Source organism: Heteronotia binoei, chromosome 1, assembly GCF_032191835.1.
Source record: "Heteronotia binoei isolate CCM8104 ecotype False Entrance Well chromosome 1, APGP_CSIRO_Hbin_v1, whole genome shotgun sequence".
NCBI classification, from domain to species: Eukaryota; Metazoa; Chordata; class Lepidosauria; order Squamata; family Gekkonidae; genus Heteronotia; species Heteronotia binoei.
In genome coordinates this window covers 181,679,860-181,703,564 of record NC_083223.1, presented here as the reverse complement: position 1 = coordinate 181,703,564, position 23,705 = coordinate 181,679,860, and the positions used below count along the sequence as shown (strand labels likewise).

Below are 23,705 nucleotides of genomic sequence, written 5' to 3'. Positions count from 1 at the left end.
TGGCCAAGGGGGTGGATGGGGTGGGAGGACGGAAAGGGAGAGGGTGCCGCCCACACAGCAGTCGATCCGGCGTGGATGGATTTCCCACAGAAAACTCCGCGGAGTGGATCCGGAGGTTTTCAAAAACTCCGGAAGGAGGTGGATCTAGATACTCCGGCGTGAAAACCCTGCAGCGCCGGAGCAAACCGCAGCGCCGGAGCAACAGGTGGGAAAACCAGGGAAAGATCCGGAGGTAAATGGGGTGCTACGCCGGAGTAAACGCTAGTGCGAAAACGGCCTATGTTTCACTGTACCTGAAGAAGTCTGCATCACATGAAAGCTTATACCTTGAATAAAACTTAAGGTGCCATCGGACTCAAACTTTGTTCTGCTACTTGAGACCCACCTGAATCTTGGTACTAGTTAATCCAGTAGGTTAATCCTTTGAGTCCCATGGCTCACACCATTCAGATATATTTCTTATGCCTAAGGAAGTTTTTATTCCATTCAAGATAAATGATGGCCTGTTTCTTAAAGGAATGTAAATCATGTCAAAAGCTTAAGAGTATTGTGAATTTGCTCATTTTCCACTTTCTTCCCATCATTTTACTGCCTTTTACATTTCAGCCCATTGTTTTATATTGTAAACTGCCTTGAGTGTATTGGCAGAATGATAATATATACAACTTGTTAAGTAAATAAAATCCAAAAACAAATCACATACAAGTCTCCCTGTGCCAAGAAAAGGGACATATGGTTTTTCCACGATATCCATTCCCCTTAAGGACTCATTACACACTTTTTTGTTAGCTAGTAGCCCGGTTACATCTCTGGGTTCGTTTTGGGGAACTAATCCTTGGAGCAAATAGAAATGGATTTTTAGAAGTACAATATACAAGCAATGTGCAGAATCTTTATTTAGTTTAAAAGTCACAAAGTTGTGTATACGAGCCTTCAGGGAGCACATACTAAACTACTCCTTCATACTAAACTAAACCCATCCTTCATACGCTAATGTTTAGCTGAAGTATTGTTTTTTTTTTAAAAAAAGTTTGTCATTTAGCCTTTTGCTCTGTTAAAGTTTTTAGAGAAACAGAACAAAGAAGCCCACAAAGTTTGCCTTTTCTTCTCCCTTGTGAGCAACCACTTCAAATGTGTTTTGAATGGAAAATGTGTTTAGGTTGAGTTTTTGTTGAGAACACATATTTTAATCTAGTTGTCTTGACATTTCATTAGCTACTGAACAGTCACGACCAGTATCTGGCAGCAGAACACTGGGACTATATCTGCAAAGCTTGGAAAGTATGAAATGTGTGGATGTTAGCAAAATATTAATGAAGATGTTTTATAGGCAGCCCCATAAAAGTCTGAGATTCACAATTCTGTATTTTTCTTCACTAAGTACAAAACCACATTTGGCATCTTAAGAAATCAAAACACTAATGTTAATTACAAGTATAATTATACAATTTAATCTGACCAAATGAAAATCAAATGTGATCAACAAAGAGACCTTCAGCTAGCATGAGCTGAAATGTCAGAAGTTTGAAACTACGGATCATTTCACAAAACATTTCTTTACCACAAAGACTGAGTGAAAGACAAGCTTCAGGGCATGTGTACATTATATAAGAAAGGGATTATGTTTTTCCAGGGATCCTCTTGTTTCTTTTTCATCTTTTTCATGCAGTAATTCTAGGAAAACCACAAATAAAACTAAACATAGACAACAAATCCTTGAGCAGGATGCCCATAATTCTTAAAATTTCAAGTCAATTATATAAGACTCCTAATTTGATCATTGAAGTGGTACTGGGATGTGGCAAATACAAACTAATCTGCCAAACTTTGACTGTGATTATTGGTTTTGATTGTTCTACCCTTATGAAGAACAAAATGACTCATTTTATTTTCATTCCTTGATAACATCATGAAGACTTTTTGTTTTCACTGTGGAGCCTACATTAAAAGCCAAGGATATATATGTGTCTATTTGTTTCAGAATGTAGTTAAAGGAACTGAGATTATGTTCTTAAGTAGGGTTGCCAGATCCAGGTGGGGCCTGGAGATCTGCTCTTACAACTGATCTCCAGCTGGCAGACATCATCTCCCCTGAAGAAAATGACTGTTTTGCAGGGTGGACTCTATGGCATTATACCATGCTAAGGCCCCTCCCCAAACCCTGCCTTCTCCCAGATCCACCCCCAAAGTTTCCAGGAATTTTCTAACATAGACCTGGCCAGGGCTGGCACTAGGATTTCTAGCACCCTAGGCCCCTGCCCCCCCCCCCCATTTTTGTGGTGGCGAGGGGAATGGTGGCAGGGAAGCAGGGCATGGGAGGGCAGGCTCTGAGCACTTCCAAGCACACCATGCAACCCCCACTCAGCCTTCCTGGGTCTGTACTTCTGCTAGAAGCACAGAACCGGGAAGGCTGAGTGGTGGTGGTGGGGCAGTGTGTGTGCTCGGAGCCTGCCTTCCAAGGGAGGGCAGGCTCTGAGCACCTCCAAGGACACTTCCCGTTGCACTGCCCCCTGTGGCCCTTCCCTGCCACCTGCCCACAGCACTCCTGATAGGCAGCGAGATGGAAGAGGGCAGTGGAGAGGCAGGTGGCAAAGGCGAGCATGGCAATGTGGGGGAAAGGGCACCGGGGGCAGTGGGGCATGCGCAGGGAGGGGGTGCCCACTGACTGCACTAAGTGGCCGCTTACCTGGCCTACTGGGACATGCCAGCCATGGACCTGGCAACCCTATTTCTAAAGTGAGGACTGTATACGAGAAAAGGCATGATCTGTTGGAAGAAAATGAATAGAGAAGAGAACTTTGGCTGTTGTGCTGTATTCTCTGTACATGCTTCTGTATTCTGGTAAATAAACATTTCAAACATGTTTCTGTTGATCCCAATCCTTTTACGTTAAAAAAATGTTCAGTCAGGAACACTTTCCCTTTCTGCTAGGAAGATTTATGGGAATAGTCCAGACAGCTGAGCCTCCCTTTTAAATGAAGCTCTTATGGCAAACTGTGCCTCCCTGAAAGTTCTATTTTGCCTTTTGCTAAGCTAGGTTGAGTCCTTAAAACTGTCATTTACCCTGGTTGCAGGAACTCTGTGTGTGTGTGTGTGTGTGTGTATCTCATGATCCCATTACAGTAAGTAGGAACCATTTGGATTGGGGGCAACCCTATAGAAATGAAAACGGTTTAATAGAAATGACACCCTATAGAAATGAAAATGGTTTAATACCTCATCCCCACTTTCACTTCCACATCCTTATCTTGGACTTCCCTCATTTTTTTTGAGGCCTCAGTTAGGAATCAGTCCAAGCCATAAACACAGCAGAATACAGAAATAATGGAATATGGGGGAGAAGGGGAACGTGAGAAGAAAAATATAGAACAAGTAGGTCATTCAGAGATTTGGAGTGAGATGCCACCAATATGCAGATGTCATCCAGCTCTCTTTCTCCTTAACAGCTAAGCCACATGCCTAAAAAAAGTAATATGTGCATGAAAAAGGTAATGGGACGGACAAGGACCAACAAGATGAAGCTCAATACAAGCAAGAATGTGGTGCTGTTGGTCAACAAAGAAGCTGCTGTGGAACCAGCCTTTCCTAGAGAAGGTTGGACTTGCCCCTGAAAGAGCAGATTTATAGCTTAAGGGTGATACTAGTCTTGGCCTGTGGCTGGAGGATCAGGTCTCCTACATGTCACATAGTATCTTTTATCAGCTCTGGCTGCTTCAACAGCTATGGCCATTCCTCAGAAAGTGTGATCTGGAAACATGTTCCATGTGCTGATCACATCCAAGTTAGATTATTGTAACACACTGTATATGTGGGGCTGTCTTTGAAAATGGTTCTGAACCTTCAACTGGTCCAACATGCAGTAGCCAGGCTACTGTCAGCGGTTGGTTACAGAGACTGTATTGCCCCTGTGCTGAAAGATCTCTACTCGTTGCTTATTTGTTTCTGGGCATAATATAAATTGCTCGTTCTTTACATTTAAGGCCTAAAATGGCTCAGGACATGGGTACCTGAAAGACTGCCTCCTCTCATACTATTCAGCCTGCCAGTTAAAATCTGCTCTTTGTGCACTGGCCTCCAGAGGTGAGGCAGGCAGTGAACAGGTAACAAGGCATTTTCTGTGATGGCACCTCATCTTTGGAAACCCCCTCCCTTGGTGCTCATCTGGTACCTATTTTACTTTCTTTTAAGCACCAGGCTAAAAAATAATACTGTACTGACCTAGATGAACTCTAATTCAATATAATACTCTAATTCAATATAATACTCTAATTCAATATAAGACAATTTCATGTGTTCGTGTACACCGACTAGTACTTGGCAGAACACTGGGGTTATATCCACATAACCATATAACCATATTCACCCATTCCAGGAACTGGAACAAGGTTACACAAATGGAGCACAGAACAAGTCTTTTCCCCACACCACTTTAGATTAAGCAGTTCTCTGTTTCCTTCCCTTACAATTAGAGCACCATTTCCCTCTTCCTATCTCACATTTGAGATACAGAAATGCAGTGGACTTTTTGCTGTGCAGTCTCAACCATGTAGAAGGCTATCCACAACAATCCAGCTAAAATAAAGCATCAGTAATGTGCAAGAATGATAAAACTACGGCATGCAGAAATTGTTCTACAAACTACTTATTTAATATCCATCACGTAATGCATGTACCATCTACCATTCACCCTCCCTTCAAATGTAACTGGATAGCATTCCTCTTGACATGCCATATACTATTCAAAGAGAAAGAACAAAGCATGCAAATTAAGTAGGACATTTGTGCTATAAGCCATAATGATTAAGCAATGGTTATAAAGACTTTATAACTGACATATAGACTGCAGTTTATTTCAACCAAGGAATTCATTCAGAAAGTCATTTGCATTAGTTAACATAATCTGAGAGATAAGGGTAAAAAATACCTCCTAGGACATAATTAATCAGCCAGTTCTGATTAGTACATCTACATGTTTATGCCAAAGCAGAAAGGTATGGCTTGAGATTCATCAACACTGCAGTGCTGCTATATTGCTAGTCTGGTAGGCATTATGAAGGAGACTTCACATGGAAGAATCAAGCTGGTACACATATATATATGAGGGGAGCTTATATACAACAACACTTCACAAAATAAAGAGAAAAAACACTAATAATCACTCATTCTGTGAAACATCTGCCTGCCAGTCCAGGGACGGCGTGTGGGAGTCGGTGGAGTAGGAAGCTGCCTGTGGCGCTACCCTGCCTGGGGATGCCACCAGGTGCCCCCTTACTCCCCCTTGCCCATGCAAGGCAGACTCGGTGGAGCCAGGCTCAGAGAAGTGCTGCACAGTGCACTACGCTCTTCGGGGGCTTCTAAGGAAGCACACTGTTTTAGTGGCGCATGGCCACTTTCAGGTTTAAAGCAGCCGAGCAGCACCTTTGGAAGGTAATGCTTGGCCACTTTCAACCTGAAAGTGGCTGGGTGCTGCTAAAACAGTGCACTCTTTGGAGGCTTCCTTGGAAGCCTCCAAAGAGCATAGTGCAGGGGGAAAGCAGTGGTGTGGCAGCCCATCGTGTGCTGCCCATCGCTCTCTCGCCCCCCACTCACCACCTTGCACAATGACATCACTTCTGGTGAGGTCATTGTGCTGCATGAACGCAATGAACTTTATAAAGAGAGCTTGTGGGGGGAGCGATGTGGTCAAGGGTCTGCCTCAAGCAGCAGAACCCCTAGCACCGGCCCTGTGCCTATCATCCCTCATTAAGGACTGAAGAAGGCCCTAAAGAAATTTTTAAAAACTAACTGGATCAGAGCATGAATTTTCTGATTCAGAAAATCTTCAGAAGAAGAACATTTTCTTCTTTTTACACATCACCCCCTCACACATACACACAATTGTCTTTAAGGCTGTAGGGTTTCCAGCCTCCAAGTGAGAATACAATACCATACAATAAAATGAGAGAAGTCACAAGGGGTTAAAGACAAACACTGACCTAAAACGTCTACTGTGATTCAAATTATAAGAATGACAATTCAATACAAAAAATAACACACTTTTAATAACACTAAATCAAACAGGTATATAACTGGAAATCCATATCACAATATTTGGCGTAGAACTTCAACAACAATGTCCAAAATCGAAACTCACAGTACAGTTCACTTCTTTTAATCCCATGAAATCATAATATGCGATAGGACTTGCAACTTTGACTTCCTGTTTCAATAATTTCCTCAGGTACAGGATTATTTTAAAAATGTATTTTTATTTAAAAATTATTTTTAAAAATTATTTTAAAAATCCAAAAATCAATGAAGACACAAGTTCACTTAAAACTCCCATGAGACCAAAAGTCTTGAGCCGTCTGAGTGCTAGCCTGATATAAAAAATTGTGGAGACACTTAGTCCCACGGGAGTTTAAGTGAACTTGCGTCTTCATTGATATCAAATATTGAATGATATGGATTTCCAGTTATATACCTGTTTGATTTAGTGTTATTAAAAGTGTATTATTTTCTATGTTAAATTGTAATTCTTAGTAATTTGAGTCACAGTAGCCCTTTAGGTCAGTGTTTGTCTTTAGCCTTCAGGTGGGGCCTGGAGATCTTCTGCTCTTACAACTGATCTCCAGCTGGCAGAGATCAGCTCCCCTGGAGAAAATGACTACTTTGAAGGGTGGATTCTAGGGCACAGTACCATGCTGAGGCCCCTCCCCAAACCCCACCCTCTCCTGGATCCACTCCCAAAGTCCCCAGTATTTTCCAACACAGACTGGCAACCCTACTGCAATGGGAGCAGCCCAGACCTTTGCAAATATTGTTTCCCAGAATACATAGGGTCTGATTAGACAATAAACATGACTTGGAGGGGGCAAACCCCAACTGAACTCACATTTAATGTATGATATAGCACTCACCTTAAAAGCAGTGCATGTGGGGGCAAACTGGATCCTGAGCATGCACACTGCAGCAATGAAGTCTTCATTCCCCCCCTTCCACCATATGCTTAAGATAGCAGAAAGAGGCAACTGAGGTGGGGAGTTGTTTGTCTTACTGCTAGTTCCACTTGAATGAAACTTTGTTGGTCTTAAAGGTTCCAAGAGACTCAAACTTTGATCCCAGGCAAGTGGAACTACTGGAAAACCCAAACCACACCAAACTCATCATTCACTTGATAATTAACTATATTATTAATGAAATCAAAAGACAGAGCTTTTCCTTCAAGAGAACTTTGAAGCCTACTGGTGCTTTTCAACTCATGGAAGAGAACTGCTCAGTATGCACATAGGATCTTCTGCTGGATTACAACCACTGTTTACCAAGTACTGGTAAGCTGAACTTGCAATCAAATATTTCAGGTAAAAAGATGTATTTCTGCTATATTTCTTATAATGGATTTTGGCCTGTATGGCTTTGGACAAAATATTAATTCTCTCAACTCCCATTTGTTCAGGTAAATGTCTTGAGTCAGGCAATTTTTATGAAAAGCAGAACAACTTAAGCATTCTGCTTTGTGTGCTTTTTAAACAACTGTACAATATAAAGGTGTAGTCCTACAAAAACCCAACAAAATTACTTAACATATTTTTTTCCTATCTGGATTCTTTTGTGTATTTATTGCTATCAACAGACCACAATTTTTATATTATCAGTAGATCACTGTGCATTCAGCAGAGCAAGAGAATAATTTGCAATTGATTATCCATATGAATTTTACCAGTAAACTCATTAACAAGAATGTTCATGCAAGATGAAGCTACAAAAAGAGGAAAAACTAGCCAAGGCAATTCCATATTTTTTTTTAAAAAAAAGAAAAGAAGCAAATGCCATACCTCTTTCATTTGTCTACAACTAGGACAAATATGCATCAAGGAACTCCAAACTTCTCATTTCCACATTAATATGGTTGCAGCAAAGAGGTGACCAAAGCATAAAGTATTAAATTTTACAAAGAAGATCCTCTAAATCCTTAATGTCAGCTATATTATACAGCTGCTTCTCCTATATGATAAAGGAAGTCTACTAATATTTGTAAGAGTATTTAATTCAGTGACTGCTGTTCTGCTCATCCAGAATGTGAAATAGCTTACAACATACAAAGATACAAAATCGGAGAACCATGTAAATAAAACTATAACAATAGTTAATAGTAGGAGTTTTTACACAAACATACTATTCACAGAAATCATTCACTCATTCCAGAGATTAAAACCCCATTTCTAATAATAGGTTTTGAAATCCCTATGAACCCCAACAAGGTTGCCTTCCTCATCTCCTAGACAAGCTGTTCCACATAATTGCAGATTTAATTAAATCATGAGATGACATTACAAATAATTCACATTACAGAGATTTTCCTAAGTGGACGAGCAGATATCAACTCCTTCAGATATATGGGACCTATATTACAACAGCTTTAAAGTTCAGTACCTTGAACAGAAATAGATTGATAATCAGGGCAACTATCATAAAACAGAATATAATCCCTGCATACTGACCTAAAAGATAGATAGCCAAATTCTAGTTCAGTTGAAGCTTCTGATTCATGGATTGCTGATATATTCTAGTTTTCTATAATTAAATGTCTAAGGTCTCCACAGAGAAAATCCACATTTTATAAATAAGAATGATACAAGTAAAGAATATTAGCACTGTCATTAATTTCCCCAATGTATTCCAACTGCAAAACTCTGAGACTATATAAAATCAGAAAAATTTGGCCCAGATCAGAATAGTGAAAAGAAGGTTAAGGAGGCAACAATGTACATAAAAGAGATCCCGTGTTTGATCTCTTACCAAAAAAGTGCCCATGCACAAGTTTATAAGCACTAGAAACTCGAGGAAAAGAATACAAGCTAAAGTCACCATCATTTTATGCTAGGAAGCAAGATGATTAAAACAAGCATACTTTAAATTTCCCACCAACAATGCCAAATGGACACTCACAGACTTCTCATGTGGACTTGTGCAAACAACTCGTTGCCCACCCAAAAATAACAACAAAGAACCCACAGCATCTTCTGTTGACAGGCAGAGAAATTTAAGTAAGTTTTTGATATATGCAGTAAATTTTGGGGTTAAAAATGTTATTATTGCAAGTTTCATGCACTATTACCTAAGTCTGAGAAGGACTAGTCAAACTGTGTTATCATAGAAAAAGCCATTTATACTGCAGCTTGCTGGCAAGCAATCTAGTGTCCTAATATGCTTCTGTGGAGTTTGAGAAATACTCAGAGAGGACCACTGACAGCATGACCACATCACAACTGCATAAAAAAGTGAACCCCGTGGTTGATTATCTGCTTAAAGGATTGGACCACTTTTTAACAGCTGAAAATACATATAAAAGTTACAATTCAAAGGCAATAAAGCTCTTTCCATTCCATTTTGCCTAGGGCATTGAAGTACAGAAAGCCACTCTCAGTAAGAGAGAGGAAACAGAGGAAAAAGAAATTGACTTACCCCAGCCAATGCAAAGGTAAAGTCGAAAGATTCTCTGCTCAGAAAACACTGAAAGCACAAGAAGTGTATACAGGTACATTCCTTCCACCAATAGCCAGTAGTAGTTTGCAGTCACACAATAATGCATCATCACAAAGACCAGACGACAACTAAGTGACTGCTGAGAGAACAGAACAGAGTTCAGAAAATATGGCATGTGTCACAAAGGACAAAAAGAAGAAAATACAAGAGTGTGACATTAAATACCATCTTTCCCCAGCAAATATTTGGCTGAACAAGACAATAGGAAAACTTCTGGATGCAGTCCATTGAGTTTTAAACAAGAAAAAGCAAATGCTACAGCAGATATTTTTGTACTCTGGCTCACTTAGACATCCTTGTACATATTGTCATATTGTATGTAATTATGAATTGGCATAAGAGCAGGAGTGGTCATCCTTCACAAAACAGAGAAGAGAGGAAGAGGGAGGACAAGGAAAAATCTTCATTTGGCTCATTAGGAAATATACTGATTCCTGTCACATAATTTCATTTCACCTCTGCAATGAGCAAGTTAGGTCTCAGGTCAGCCAGAGCACACAATGCAGAAGATCATTTTTGTTGGGGGCGGGGGGGAGATGAGGGTCAGGAGAGCTTTGTGGATAAAATGCTTTAGGGCACAAATGTTGCAGTGAAGAAGAGGTTCAAGTGAAATAGCAAATATCTGCATGCAGAATGGGATGAGATTTCATCAAATTCCTTCACATTGAATGCAGCCTGTGACATTTTGTCCATGAGGCTCTCCTGGCTCTAATACTAGTATTTGTGCTTTAGGATCCAACCCAATATATTGATCTACCATACTGGAAGATCTGGAACTTTCTTGGAGATGTTCTATAGTGGATATTGTAACTGCAATTAATACTACATCAGTCATGAGACAAGGAATAATAATAATTGTTTAGGCCAACCTTGTTATCAGCAATTGTTAAAGCCAACCTTGACTTTATACTGATATTTTGATGGTGATCAAATTATTTGCTCATGCGTGCGTGCACACACATTCATGCACCAAGTATCCCGGGGGTTGTCAAGCCAGAGTTCAGGATACCAGAATAGTATTACATTAATATACCTAGTAGTTAATTGGTCTAAAAGTAGAACTTTCATATTAAACACGCACTCTGAACTACTTTTCCTACGCTACTCCCTTCTATACCAGGGCCGGATCTGGGGGGGGGGGGGGGGGGGGCAGAGGGGGTGTTTTGCCGGGGGGGCACCAGGAAGGGGGGGAGAAAGATTGGCTTCTTTTGCACCGCCACCTGGCCTGCTGGAATCCTTGTCTCACCCGCAGCGATACAGGAATGCAATAATCACTCCCTCCCGGCTGCTTTTCTTCTCTCCCCCCCCCTTGCCACCCCAGCACCTTCCCATTGGCTCCTGGTCATACACACCTCCCCGACAGTGTAACCGGTTGTATGTGTTGGGGTGGGAGGGACGGAGGGAAGAATCTCATGGGCTCTCTCCCCACCCTTCAGAAGTGCTTTCATCTTGCCCCCCCCAAAAAAACCCAACCTCTGCTCTGCATGAAAAAGCCCTTTGCCAGCAGTTTGACAATTGCATTTCATTCCTGCAGCTCATCAAAGTAAAGCAGATGAGAAAAAAATCCAGGCTGACCATTTGCTGCTACCGAAACAGAATAAAAAGAAGAGTCGCTTTCTCTATTCCACTTCTGGGATTCTTCCGTAAACAAGACCCACTCGCTCTCTCCAAGACCCCCACCCCCTGTCCCTCCAACCTTTCCAGACTTAGAGCCAACAAGCCCGAAGGGAAGATCATGGACATGCTGGTAGGAGAGTCTCAAAGAAGTCAATGATTGACTTGCATTGGAGTAAGTTTTTAGGGGAAAAGGTAAAAGTCGGATCTACAAGGATCCTCGTGAATTCATATGATTTTTACATTGAAATGAAATTAAACCACTGTTATTTTGTAGATCCTGTCTTAGACTATAGGCAAGACCACAAAATCATGCTTCCAGGGATTCATGACGCCTCACCAGTGCAAAAACAGTGTTCCAAAGCACGGATCCTCAAGAATTCATATGATTTTTATGGTGGAATGAAATCAAACAACCATCATGCTGTAGATCCTGTCTTAGACTATAGGCAGCACCAGAAAAATCATGCCTCCATGAATATATGGCGCCACAACAGTGGAAAAACATGTTTCCAAACCACAGATTCACATGGATCCTCATGATTTTTGCTTTGGATCCCCCCAAGCTCACCATCAATTCTTATATCATGTCCATGGGCAGAGTTTGCACCCCAGAAATTGTAGATCCACAGCTTCGTGGCAGCACCATGGACCAAAAACTTGGTTTTGAACCACGGCTCCTCATGGATCCTCATGATTTTTGCTTTGGGCCACCCCAAGCTCACCATCCAATCACATATCATGTCCATGGGCAGGGTTTGCACCACAGAAATCATGGATCCATGACTTCTTGGCAGCACCATGGACCAAAAACTTAATTTTGAATCATGGATCCTCATGATCTTTGCTTTTGATCCCCCCAAGCTCACTATCCAATCACATATCCTGTCCAAGGGCAGAGTTTGCACCACAGAAATCGTGGATCCACGGCTTCATGGCAGCACCATGGACCAAAAACTTGGTTTTGAACCACGGATCCAAATGATTTTTGCTTTGGCCCACCGCAAGTTAACCATCCAATCACATATCGTGTCCATGGGCAGAGGTTGCATCACAGAAATGATATATCCACGGCTTCATGGCAGCACCATGGACCAAAAACTTGGTTTTGAACCACAGATCCTCATGAATCCTCATGATTTTTGCTTTGGATCTCCCCAAACTCACTATCCAATCACATATCATCTCCATGGGCAGAGTTTGCACCCCAGAAACCATGGATCCACGATTTTTGTGGTGCAAACAATGCCCATGGACATAAGAATTGATGGTAAGCTTCGGGGGATCCAAAGCAAAAATCATGGGGATCCATGAGGATCTTTGGTTCAAAACCAAGTTTTTGCTCTAGGGTGCTGCCAAGAAGCCGTGGATCCATGATTTCTGTGGTGCAAACTCTGCCCATGGACATAATATGTGATTGGATGGTGAGCTTGGGGGGATCCAAAGCAAAAATCATGAGAATCCATGAGGATCCGTGGTTCAAAATCACGTTTATTTGTCCATGGTGCTGCCACGAAGTCGAGGATCCATGATTTCTGTGGTGCAAACTCTGCCCATGGACATGATATGTGATTGGATGGTGAGCTTAGGGGGATCCAAAGCAAAAATCATGAGGATCCATGAGGATCCGTGGTTCAAAATCACATTTATTTGTCCATGGTGCTGCCACGAAGTCGAGGATCCATGATTTCTGTGGTGCAAACTCTGCCCATGGACATGATATGTGATTGGATGGTGAGCTTGGTGGGATCCAAAGCAAAAATCATGAGGATCCATGAGGATCTGTGGTTCAAAATCAAGTTTTTGGTCCATGGTGCAGTCATGAAACCGTGGCTCCACGATTTCTGTGGTGCAAACTCTGCTTATGGACATTATATAAGAACTGATGGTGAGGGTGAGGGGAATCCAAAGCAAAAAATCATGAGGATCTGTGGTTTGGAAACATGTTTTTCCACTATTGTGGCACCACAGATTCGTGGAGACATGATTTTTCTGGTACTGCCTATAGTCTAAGACAGGATCTACAGTATGATGGTGGTTTCATTTCACCATGAAAATCAAGATTTCATGAGGATCCGTGCTTTGGAACCCTGTTTTTGCACTGGTGAGGCGCCATGAATCCGTGGAGGCATGATTTTTCTGGTCCTGCCTATAGTCTAAGACAGGATCTACAGAATAATAGTGGTTTAATTTCATTTCTGTGTAGATCCGACTTTTACCCAGACCCAGTTATTAGAGTATCCAGTTGCAAACACTTTGCATTTTCGCTTACTTGTCCCTTGCAATCCTTAGCTCTTCCCTTTCTCCCTCTTTGCCAAAATGCAAGCTGTAACTTCCTCGGTTGGGGCAGAGACTTGCCTTATGTTAGTCTGTACAGCACCCTGTACAGGAACAAAACTATGAATATTATTACCAGTTCTCCTTTTTCAAGGTGAGAAGCTCTCTAAATTTTATACTGGCTTGTAAGAAAGTCCCACTGAATTTAATGAGACTAGAGGAGAAGGGACCTAAAATTGCAGCTGAGAGTCCTGAACCTTTACTCAGAAGTAAGTTCCACATAGCTCGGCATTTAGTATCAAGTATGTATGCTTGGGACTGTGGCCTTCGTTGCTGTAGATCCCAAACAGTTTATGCACTTAAAGAAATGCAAACAGCCGTCAGATCCCTGGAAAGACATGCATGCCATATTGAGAAGGGAAAACCAACCTGGTTTTTTCTCTTACTGTGAAGATCCTGTGAATTTAGGGGGAGATATTTGTGAGTTTCCTGCATTGTGCAGGAAGTTGGACTAGATGACCCTATGATTCTAGGTTCCTATCCTTTCGCCACTGCTGCACAACTCTAGAGAAGGGAATTTAAACTTTAAACCCCTTCTCTGGTGTGGCACTGCAGAGGGGCGCACAAAGTTAGTTTTGACTAGGGCTCAAAATGCTCTAGGGCCAGCCCTGCTGAGGCTTCCCCTCCCCATACAAACATCCGATGGGGTGTTTAAATGGAATATGTGTGTCAGATTGCCCATGGGTCCCTTCATTTTTTTGAATGGGGTCGCCATTTTTTGGTTTTACCCCCCCCCCTCAAAAATATGTAAATCTGGCCCTGTTCTATTCCATGAAGTTCTGCTTATCTTCTGTCCAGGAGTCATTATTTCAAGTGATTCCCCACCCCCAACTCTACAGCAGTGGAAACACTCAAAAGATTTCAGGCACAACTTATGGAACATGCAGTTCCACCCTTGGGCAGATTTATCATAATTTCATTTGGAGACTAAGTCTTCAAAAAAAAAATCAGCACTAGATACATAAGGGTTTTATACAGATACACTAATCATAGGTCACTAGTATCACATGTATTTTTTGAGTCATACCCTACCTGATAGGATAAAATTTTCTCCCACTGATATTCATGAGTGGCAGTACTGTACATCCATGTTAGCACAGAGTCTTTAATGAAGACAGATACAGCACGTAGAATAAAGGAGCTGAAAAGGTTCAAGTGAATGTAGTTCCTGGTGCAATGCAGATGCCTAGAAACATAAACATGATGCTTTGAGTCATCAAAATAACTGTCAAGGGAAGTAATAAGGGGGCTCTGCTTAAAACTGTTATATATGCAATCTGAAGAGAAACCAGAGTATAACTGTTATATATAAACGAGTTGTTTGCAGCCTAATATAAAAAGTTATCTATAAGGTTTGTTCTTGTTTCCTAAGAGGCAGGCAAACCAGGACACAGGTGATATCATAAAAAGATCACAGAAGAAGTTGGAACTTGAAATTTTACTACAGGAAACAGAGTAGGTAGGAACTTTTAATAGCAAGCTCAAGCTTCTAAGCAAGGATCCTGGAATACAAGGAGTGAAGCATGCCTCAGTTTGCACTGTACTGGGAGGTTCAGTAGGAGGTTAGCAGCAAAAGCAATTTACATCTTTAAAAAATCATGCTAACTGCTGCTTGTCTGAGCAGCAAGAAGAGACAATACATTGATACAGTATCTAAGATAACTGTATGAATTGCCCATGTAAGGGCACACAATAAGTAACAATATGAATATCAGCCATCAGCTACAGAACAAAAAGATCAGGACCTGGCAACCAATGCAATAGCAATATTCTATTTACTGCTTTTTGGTGAAACAATTATTTCCCCTCATCTGAGAGCAAACATGCAATGATCCAACAAGACAACTACTCATATCTCTATCTAATTTAAAATGCTCTTTCGAAGTCACAAAGTTTTCAACTCGAATCAAGAGCAATTTTCAAAGTTTACTTTAAGTGCCAGCTCTATGTGCTACTAGTTCAAACTCAAAGCAGCACTAGAACAGATTTCTTCAAAAAGAATAGATAAGTATAGATGTCAGCAGGGGTCGTTTTTTAGAAAAATACTTTGGCCACCAAATGAGAGGGGAGCACTCACTGGAGAAGATCCTGATGCTGGCAGAAGGCAAAAGAAGAAGGGGATGGCAAAAGATGAGATGGCTGGGCAGCATTACTGATGCAACTAACATGAATTTGAGCAGGTTTTGGAGGATGGTGGAAGACAGGAGGGCCTGGTGTGACTTTCTCCATGGGGTCGCAAAGAGTCGGACTCAACTGTGCAACTGAACAACAACAAATTACCATAATCGGTTAAAGCCCAAGCCTTAAAAAGCTCCCTCAATGTTTATGTGATACTTAACAGTTATATTGTGTATAAAAAATCAAGATATTGCATTTAAAAGGCTGAATCTAAAATTATGCAATGGCAATCATCACTGCAAAAAGGTATGTATCAAGTAGCCTTCAACAGATATATAACGTAAATGATTTATTGTTGCTTAAATGAAGTAACATCCAAGTGATATAACTGAGGGACTAAGTGTTTAAAAATTTTTTCCACAGCAGCAGAAAATATATGATGGAGACAAGAGTGTAAAGAGATGATGGAGTTACTAAATTTCTGTTCAGACTCTTGTAATGTCATGGAGTCTTGAGATTATTGCAAATATCTGTGATTACCTGAATCCAAGGAGGATGCCAGTTGCTATAACAAGGGCAGAGAAGGAAAGAGCATATCCAGTGGTGTAAATGACAGACAGGAATAGGAGTCGTTCATTTGGTGGGTCCTAAAAGAGAATTAACAGGGAAAAGTGGAAGACACAATTACTGGACTACACATTTCATCTCTCTCTCTCAGTACATAAGGTTTAGCACAGCAGACAAAACTGCTAAGTCAAACATCTCACTCAGACACAAACAAGGAAAAATACATCGATTTCCACACAGCCAGGTGAAAATTCAGAAGAAGAAAAAGATCAGATTTATACCCCGCTCTTCACTCTGAAACTCAGAATCTCTGAGTGGCTTACAATTTCCTTTACTTACCTCCCCCACAACAGACACCCTGCAAAGTAGGTGGGGCTGAGAGAGCTCTCACAGAAGCTGCCCTTTCAAGGACAGCTCTGCAAGAGCTATGGCTGACCCAAGACCATTCCAGCAGCTGCAAGTTTGAGGAGCGGGGAATCAAACCCCACTTGTCCAAATGTATTCAACTTGAGTGCCAGGAGTAAGTGTTCTTAGGCTACATACAAGTTCTAAGACTCAAGACTCACCAAATGAGATTTTTTCACAACTTTTTACATTTGTACCCCAAGCAGTCTTGAATTCAGATGAAAGGTCCAACTATGGGTTAGCACTAAAGAGATGAGTCTTGATTGTGCATCCTCTATGCCTTTCACCCACTGCAAGACAGTCAGATGTCCTGGGTTCTAGTGTCCTGACCCCACCGGTGGACCTCCTGATGGCATCTGGTTTTTTTGGCCACTGTGTGACAGAATGTTGGACTGGATGGGCCACTGGCCTGATCCAACATGACTTCTCTCTCTTATGTTCTTATGTTCAGATATTTAAGGATTTTTATCTAAATGGACCAACTAAGCCAAGATTGCCAGCAATGATTGTTCCCAGTTCGGACTTAGTTGACAAGATGATCTTTTACCTTCCATGGCTAATGGTGTATGAGTATGTGCATGTGGGGGACAAGAGGTGAGACTGCATAGGGATGGGATGTACACACTATTCCAATCATGGCCATGATCATAACTGAAGCCACAATTTGCTCATTAAAGCCCCATGAAGATCATATGTGTTTCTTAGAATCTTCACTATGTTCACCCTATGTTTGCCCAATGTGTGGACACAATTAGTTAGTGGTGCAGAGGTGGAAGAAAAGAGAGTATGGTGAGCCCAGGGCTCCTTAAAAAAGGTGTTCATTTAGCAAATCATGGCTGAGATGACAGAATCATGCTGGTGCTTTTAATAAAGATCCTGAATTCAGTATTAAGAGCTCATTTTAACCCTTCTTTTTTTTACAAAAAGTTCAATATAGTTTTGTTTTTAAAAAAGCTCTTTATGATAGGAATCAATTGGGTTTTTTTAAAAAAACCTAATTGCTTTTATTCACCCTACACCCACTAAATCATACTGAAAACTAGACAGATGTCAAATAACTGAAACATGTCCTGACCCGAATAGCCTAGGCAAGCCCAATCTCATCAGATCTCAGAAGCTGAGAGTTGAATGCCGTCAGTACTTGGATGGGAGCTTGTCCTTGAACTACCCAGGAGGTCAATGTTATTAGACACCGCCTCAACCAAAGGCCTGGTGGAACACTCACCCAAGTGAGATCAGGGCTCTGCAGAACTTATTAGTTTTGCAGGGCCTGTAAAATGGAGTTGTTCCACCAGGCCTTCTGTTGAGGCAGTGGGTGTTTAATAACATTGGCCTCCCCTGCCCTAATCCACTCCTATGTTCTGCACTTTGTCAACTTGTGCTGTTGGTGGATGTCCTCGCCCACTTATCCAATATGATGGTCTTTTAGGCACATGTGCACATACACCTGGGAGCTTTGTTACATTACTAATTTGCCATCATGTGTTAATGTTACTCAGGGCTTTTTTTGAGCAGGAATGCACAGGAATGCAATTCTGGCTGGCTTGGTGTCAGAGGGTGCTCCCTAATATGCAAATGAGTTCTTGCTGGGATTTTTCTACAAATAAGCCCTGTGCAGAACAATGGTGATATCAGGGGTGTAGCCTAATATGCAAATGAGTTACTGCTGGTTTTTTTCTACAGAAAAAGTCCTGATGTTATTCCAGATTTTATAGGTTTTTAAATTGTAATTATTGTGGAAATTGTTTTTAATTGTTTTATCTACCTAGGGTGGCCAGACCGTCCCGGTCTCCCGGGACTTTCCCGAATCTGGCCCCCAATTCCCGGCTCCCGGGCTGGGTATACCGGGACCATTAGAGGTCCCGGTTTAGCCAGCCAGAGAGCCGGGGGCCGCGCCCGCGGGCAGAGAAGGCAGCGAGTGAGGGAGGGAGCAACCCTGCGCGTGCGCAGATCGCCCTGCGCACGCGCAGGGACGCTCCCTCCCTCACTCGCTGCCTTCCCCGCCCGCGCACGGGGCCTGGCGGTGGCGGCGGAGGCCCGGGAGGGCGACGGAAAGGCCCGCGGTGGCCGCTGGAGGCCCTCCAGCGGCCACCGCGGGCCTTTCCGACGCCCTCCCGGCCTCTAAACCCCCACCCCCCTTTGTCCTCCGCCCGGGAGGGCTTCGGAAAGGCCCGCGGTGGCCGCTGGAGGCCCTCCAGCGGCCACCGCGGGCCTTTCCGACGCCCTCCCGGCCTCTAAACCCCCACCCCCCTTTGTCCTCCGCCCGGGAGGGCTTCGGAAAGGCCCGCGGTGGCCGCTGGAGGCCCTCCAGCGGCCACCGCGGGCCTTTCCGACGCCCTCCCGGCCTCTAAACCCCCACCCCCCTTTGTCCTCCGCCCGGGAGGGCTTCGGAAAGGCCCGCGGTGGCCGCTGGAGGCCCTCCAGCGGCCACCGCGGGCCTTTCCGAAGCCCTCCCGGCCTCTAAACCCCCACCCCCCTTTGTCCTCCGCCCGGGAGGGCTTCGGAAAGGCCCGCGGTGGCCGCTGGAGGCCCTCCAGCGGCCACCGCGGGCCTTTCCGAAGCCCTCCCGGCCTCTAAACCCCCACCCCCCTTTGTCCTCCGCCCGGGAGGGCTTCGGAAAGGCCCGCGGTGGCCGCTGGAGGCCCTCCAGCGGCCACCGCGGGCCTTTCCGACGCCCTCCCGGCCTCTAAACCCCCAGCCCCCTTTGTCCTCCGCCCGGGAGGGCTTCGGAAAGGCCCGCGGTGGCCGCTGGAGGCCCTCCAGCGGCCACCGCGGGCCTTTCCGAAGCCCTCCCGGCCTCTAAACCCCCACCCCCCTTTGTCCTCCGCCCGGGAGGGCTTCGGAAAGGCCCGCGGTGGCCGCTGGAGGCCCTCCAGCGGCCACCGCGGGCCTTTCCGACGCCCTCCCGGCCTCTAAACCCCCACCCCCCTTTGTCCTCCGCCCGGGAGGGCTTCGGAAAGGCCCGCGGTGGCCGCTGGAGGCCCTCCAGCGGCCACCGCGGGCCTTTCCGACGCCCTCCCGGCCTCTAAACCCCCACCCCCCGTTGTCCTCCGCCCGGGAGGGCTTCGGAAAGGCCCGCGGTGGCCGCTGGAGGGCCTCCAGCGGCCACCGCGGGCCTTTCCGACGCCCTCCCGGCCTCTAAACCCCCACCCCCCTTTGTCCTCCGCCCGGGAGGGTGTCGGAAAGGCCCGCGGTGGCCGCTGGAGGCCCTCCAGCGACCACCCTGGGCCTTTCCGACGCTTCCCGGGCCTCTACCACCCCCCCCGTGCTCCTCCGCCCGGGAGGGCGTCGGAAAGGCCTCTCCGCCGCCGCCGCCGGACTCGTCGCCGCCGGACTCGCCGCAGGTAAGGGGGCCGAAAATGGGGGGGGGGCTGGCGGGAGGGGGTGGCCTTCCTTCCTTCCCTCCCTCCTTTCTTCCTTCCTTCCCTCCTTCCTTTCTTCCTTCCTTCCCTCCCTCCTTTCTTCCTTCCCTCCTTCCTTCCTCCCTTCCCTCCCTTCCTTCCCTCCTTCCTTTCTTCCTTCCTTCCCTCCCTCCTTTCTTCCTTCCTTCCTTCCCTCCTTCCTTCCTCCCTTCCCTCCCTCCCTTTCTCCCTTCCTTCCTTCCCTCCCTCCCTCCTTATGTTCTTATGTGACACAGAGTGTTGGACTGGATGGGCCACTGGCCTGATCCAACAGGGCTTCTCTTATGTTGTTATGTGACGCAGAGTGTTGGACTGGATGGGCCACTGGCCTGATCCAACAGGGCTTCTCTTATGTTGTTATGTGACGCAGAGTGTTGGACTGGATGGGCCACTGGCCTGATCCAACAGGGCTTCTCTTATGTTCTTATGTGACGCAGAGTGTTGGACTGGATGGGCCACTGGCCTGATCCAACAGGGCTTCTCTTATGTTCTTATGTGACGCAGAGTGTTGGACTGGATGGGCCACTGGCCTGATCCAACAGGGCTTCTCTTATGTTCTTATGTGACGCAGAGTGTTGGACTGGATGGGCCACTGGCCTGATCCAACAGGGCTTCTCTTATGTTCTTATGTGACGCAGAGTGTTGGACTGGATGGGCCACTGGCCTGATCCAACAGGGCTTCTCTTATGTTGTTATGTGACACAGAGTGTTGGACTGGATGGGCCACTGGCCTGATCCAACAGGGCTTCTCTTATGTGACAATACTGACTTTGGTGGACCCAAGCACTGATTCAGTGTAAGGGAGCTTTGTGTTTGTGTCTTCTAGTGCAATTTTGTTCTCAGATCCTGTATTTACTTCATCAGTATATGGGATAAGGCACTTTCTCAACTGTGCTGCATAATGCAGCCTATTTATTTTGTCCTGTTGGCTCTGTTGGCTCTATCTGCGCCACCTTCATCACTTTCGGGGTGTGGATCCCCCAGTGGAGTGGTCTCCCGACTCCCTCCGCCGGCTGTTTCTGATAGCCGTGCGCCCCCTCTTTCATTTGATATGTGTCCCGTGCGGGTGCCACCCTCCCGCCGGGAGATGCCGCAAAATGAGCCCCCTTGAGGCTTATGGCGGCAGGGCTCGGGGGAAGCGACCTAGACTGCTGTTCTTTTGAGGGGTTATAGAGTGTTTCGAGCCCGTCCCTGTGGCATCGGTCCCATCATTGTGGGGCCCAGGGGGCCGGCGCAGCGGCACGCCGAAGCAGCCTGTCACTAATAACACAGGTCGAGATGCAGGACAGGAACCCGGAAGTGACCGACAGGCTGCTTCAGCGTGCCGCTGCGCCGGCCCCCTGGGCCCCACAACGATGGGACCGATGCCACAGGGACGGGCTCGAAACACTCTATGACCCCTCAAAAGAACAGCAGTCTAGCTCGCTTCCCCCGAGCCCTGCCGCCATAAGCCTCGAGGGGGCTCATTTTGCGGCATCTCCCGGCGGGAGGGTGGCATCCGCACGGGACACATATCAAATGAAAGAGGGGGCGCACGGCTATCAGAAACAGCCGGCGGAGGGAGTCGCGAGACCACCCCACTGGGGGATCCACACCCCGAAAGTGATGAAGGTGGCGCAGATAGAGCCAACAGAGCAAACAGGACAAAATAAATAGGCTGCATTATGCAGCACAGTTGAGAAAGTGCCTTATCCCATATACTGATGAAGTATATACAGGATTTGAGAACAAAATTGTTTCCGGCGGTGATATTTGGGGGATTTTTGGGGACGTCACAGGAAGTGCTGTGAAGTCACTTCCTGTTTCCGGCAGTGGCATTTGGGGGAAATGATGTCATTTGGGGGAAGTAATGTCACAGGAAGTGATGTCACTTCCCGCTTCCGGCAGGTGACGCGGGGAAATGATGTCACAGGAAGTGGTGTCACTTCCTGTTTCCGGCGGTGGCATGACGTCACCGGAAGTGACGTCACTTCCTGTTTCCGGCGGCGCGCGCGCGCACCCCTACCTTCCCCCCCCAGAGGTGTCCCTGGCTGGCCTTCAGACATTATGGTCACCCTATATCTACCTGTTGCAACCTGCCCCGAGGCCACTTGCGGGGGAGGGTGGGATAGAAATCCCATAAACAAACAAACAAGCTTCTGGATACTGACCAGTTGCTTCAGCACTGAGACACAGTATTTAAGACTAGTATCTAGTATTTAAGACTGTGTCTCAGTGCTGAAGCAACTGGTCAGTATCCAGAAGCTCCCAGGTTCAACACTTCGAATCTACAGCCAAAGAACCTCAGACTTTTGACTTTCTATTATAGTAGGATATATTATATATGTATATACAGTATGTCACAGAAGTGAGTACACCCCCTCACATTTTGTAAATATTTAAGTGTATCTTTTCATGTGACAACACTGAAGAAATAACACTTGGCTACAATGTAAAGTAGTGAGTCTACAGCTTGTATAATAGTGTAAATGTGCTGTCCCCTCAAAATTACGCAACACACAGCCATTAATGTCTAAACTGCTGGCAACAAAAGTGAGTCCACCCCTAAGTGATAATGTCCAAATGGGCCCCAAAGTATCAATATTTTGTGTGGCCACCATTATTTTCCAGCACTGTCTTAACCCTCTTGGGCATAGAGTTCATCAGAGCTTCACAGGTTGCCACTGGAGTCCTCTTCCACTCCTCCACAATGACGTCACATAGCTGGTGGATGTTAGAGCCCTTGCGCACCTCCACCTTCTGTTTCAGGATGCCCCACAGATGCTCAATAGGGTTTAGGTCTGGAGACATGCTTGGCCAATCCATCACCTTTACCTTCAGCTTCTTTAGCAAGGCAGTGGTCATTTTGGAAGTGTGTTTGGGGTCGTTATCATGTTGGAATACTACCCTGAGGCCCAGTCTCCGAAGGGAGGGGATCATGCTCTGCTTCAGTATGTCACAGTACATGTTGGCATGCATGGTTTCCTCAATGAATTGTAGCTCCCCAGTGCCAGCAGCACTCATGCAGCCCCAGACCATGACTTTCCCACCACCATGCTTGACTGTAGGCAAGACACACTTGTCTTTGTACTTCTCACCTGGTTGCTGCCACACATGCTTGACACCATCTGAACCAAATAAGTTTATCTTGGTCTCATCGAACCACAGGACATGGTTCCAGAAATCCATGTCCTTAGTCTGCTTGTCTGCAGCAAACCGTTTGCAGGCTACATCCTCATGCTACTCAGATCAAAGGTTTGCTCAATTTGTTAATTTTACTATTCTGTCATTGTACAATTTTGCATTCTAAACCACTGCCTAGCAGATAATTTTAGTTCACTGTCATTGGTTCTTAAATTTGTACCATGTTGCATTCTGGGCCACTGCCTACCAGCTATGTATGGCTCTGCTCAGCTATGCTTTGCTCAGCTATGCTTTCCTCAGCTATGCTTTGCTCACTGTGCTGGATTCCTCGTCTGATGAAGTGTGCTTAAGAGCACACGAAAGCTTACATTCTAAATAAAAATTGGTTGGTCTTAAAGGTGCAACTTGACTCCTGCTTTGCTCACATACTATGCAAGTATAAGGACATATAACAGGATAATATGGAAATAATATATTTACATTTCAGAGGGTGATTCAGGGTCTAAGTCATTACTCCTCAAAGCACTCTATTTTATGGAAATGAGATAGGTGACAAGCAACCAAGCACTATCATTAAGCATTTGTCTTCCTGGCAGGTTTCTATATAATGGTGAA

At 44.9% G+C, this 23,705-nt stretch overlaps 1 protein-coding gene across 1 annotated transcript in view; it reads right to left on the bottom strand.

Moving 5' to 3' along the window:
- Positions 1-23,705, bottom strand: part of GLP1R (glucagon like peptide 1 receptor) — a 194,378-nt gene that overhangs the window by 71,961 nt on the left and 98,712 nt on the right. Inside the window, exons 7-9 of the mRNA XM_060243726.1 lie at positions 16,135-16,241; positions 14,509-14,662; positions 9,445-9,604 (exon numbers count right to left, since the gene is read on the bottom strand). Coding sequence (XP_060099709.1) covers positions 9,445-9,604; positions 14,509-14,662; positions 16,135-16,241 — 421 coding nt within the window. The remainder of the gene's footprint in view (positions 1-9,444; positions 9,605-14,508; positions 14,663-16,134; positions 16,242-23,705) is intronic.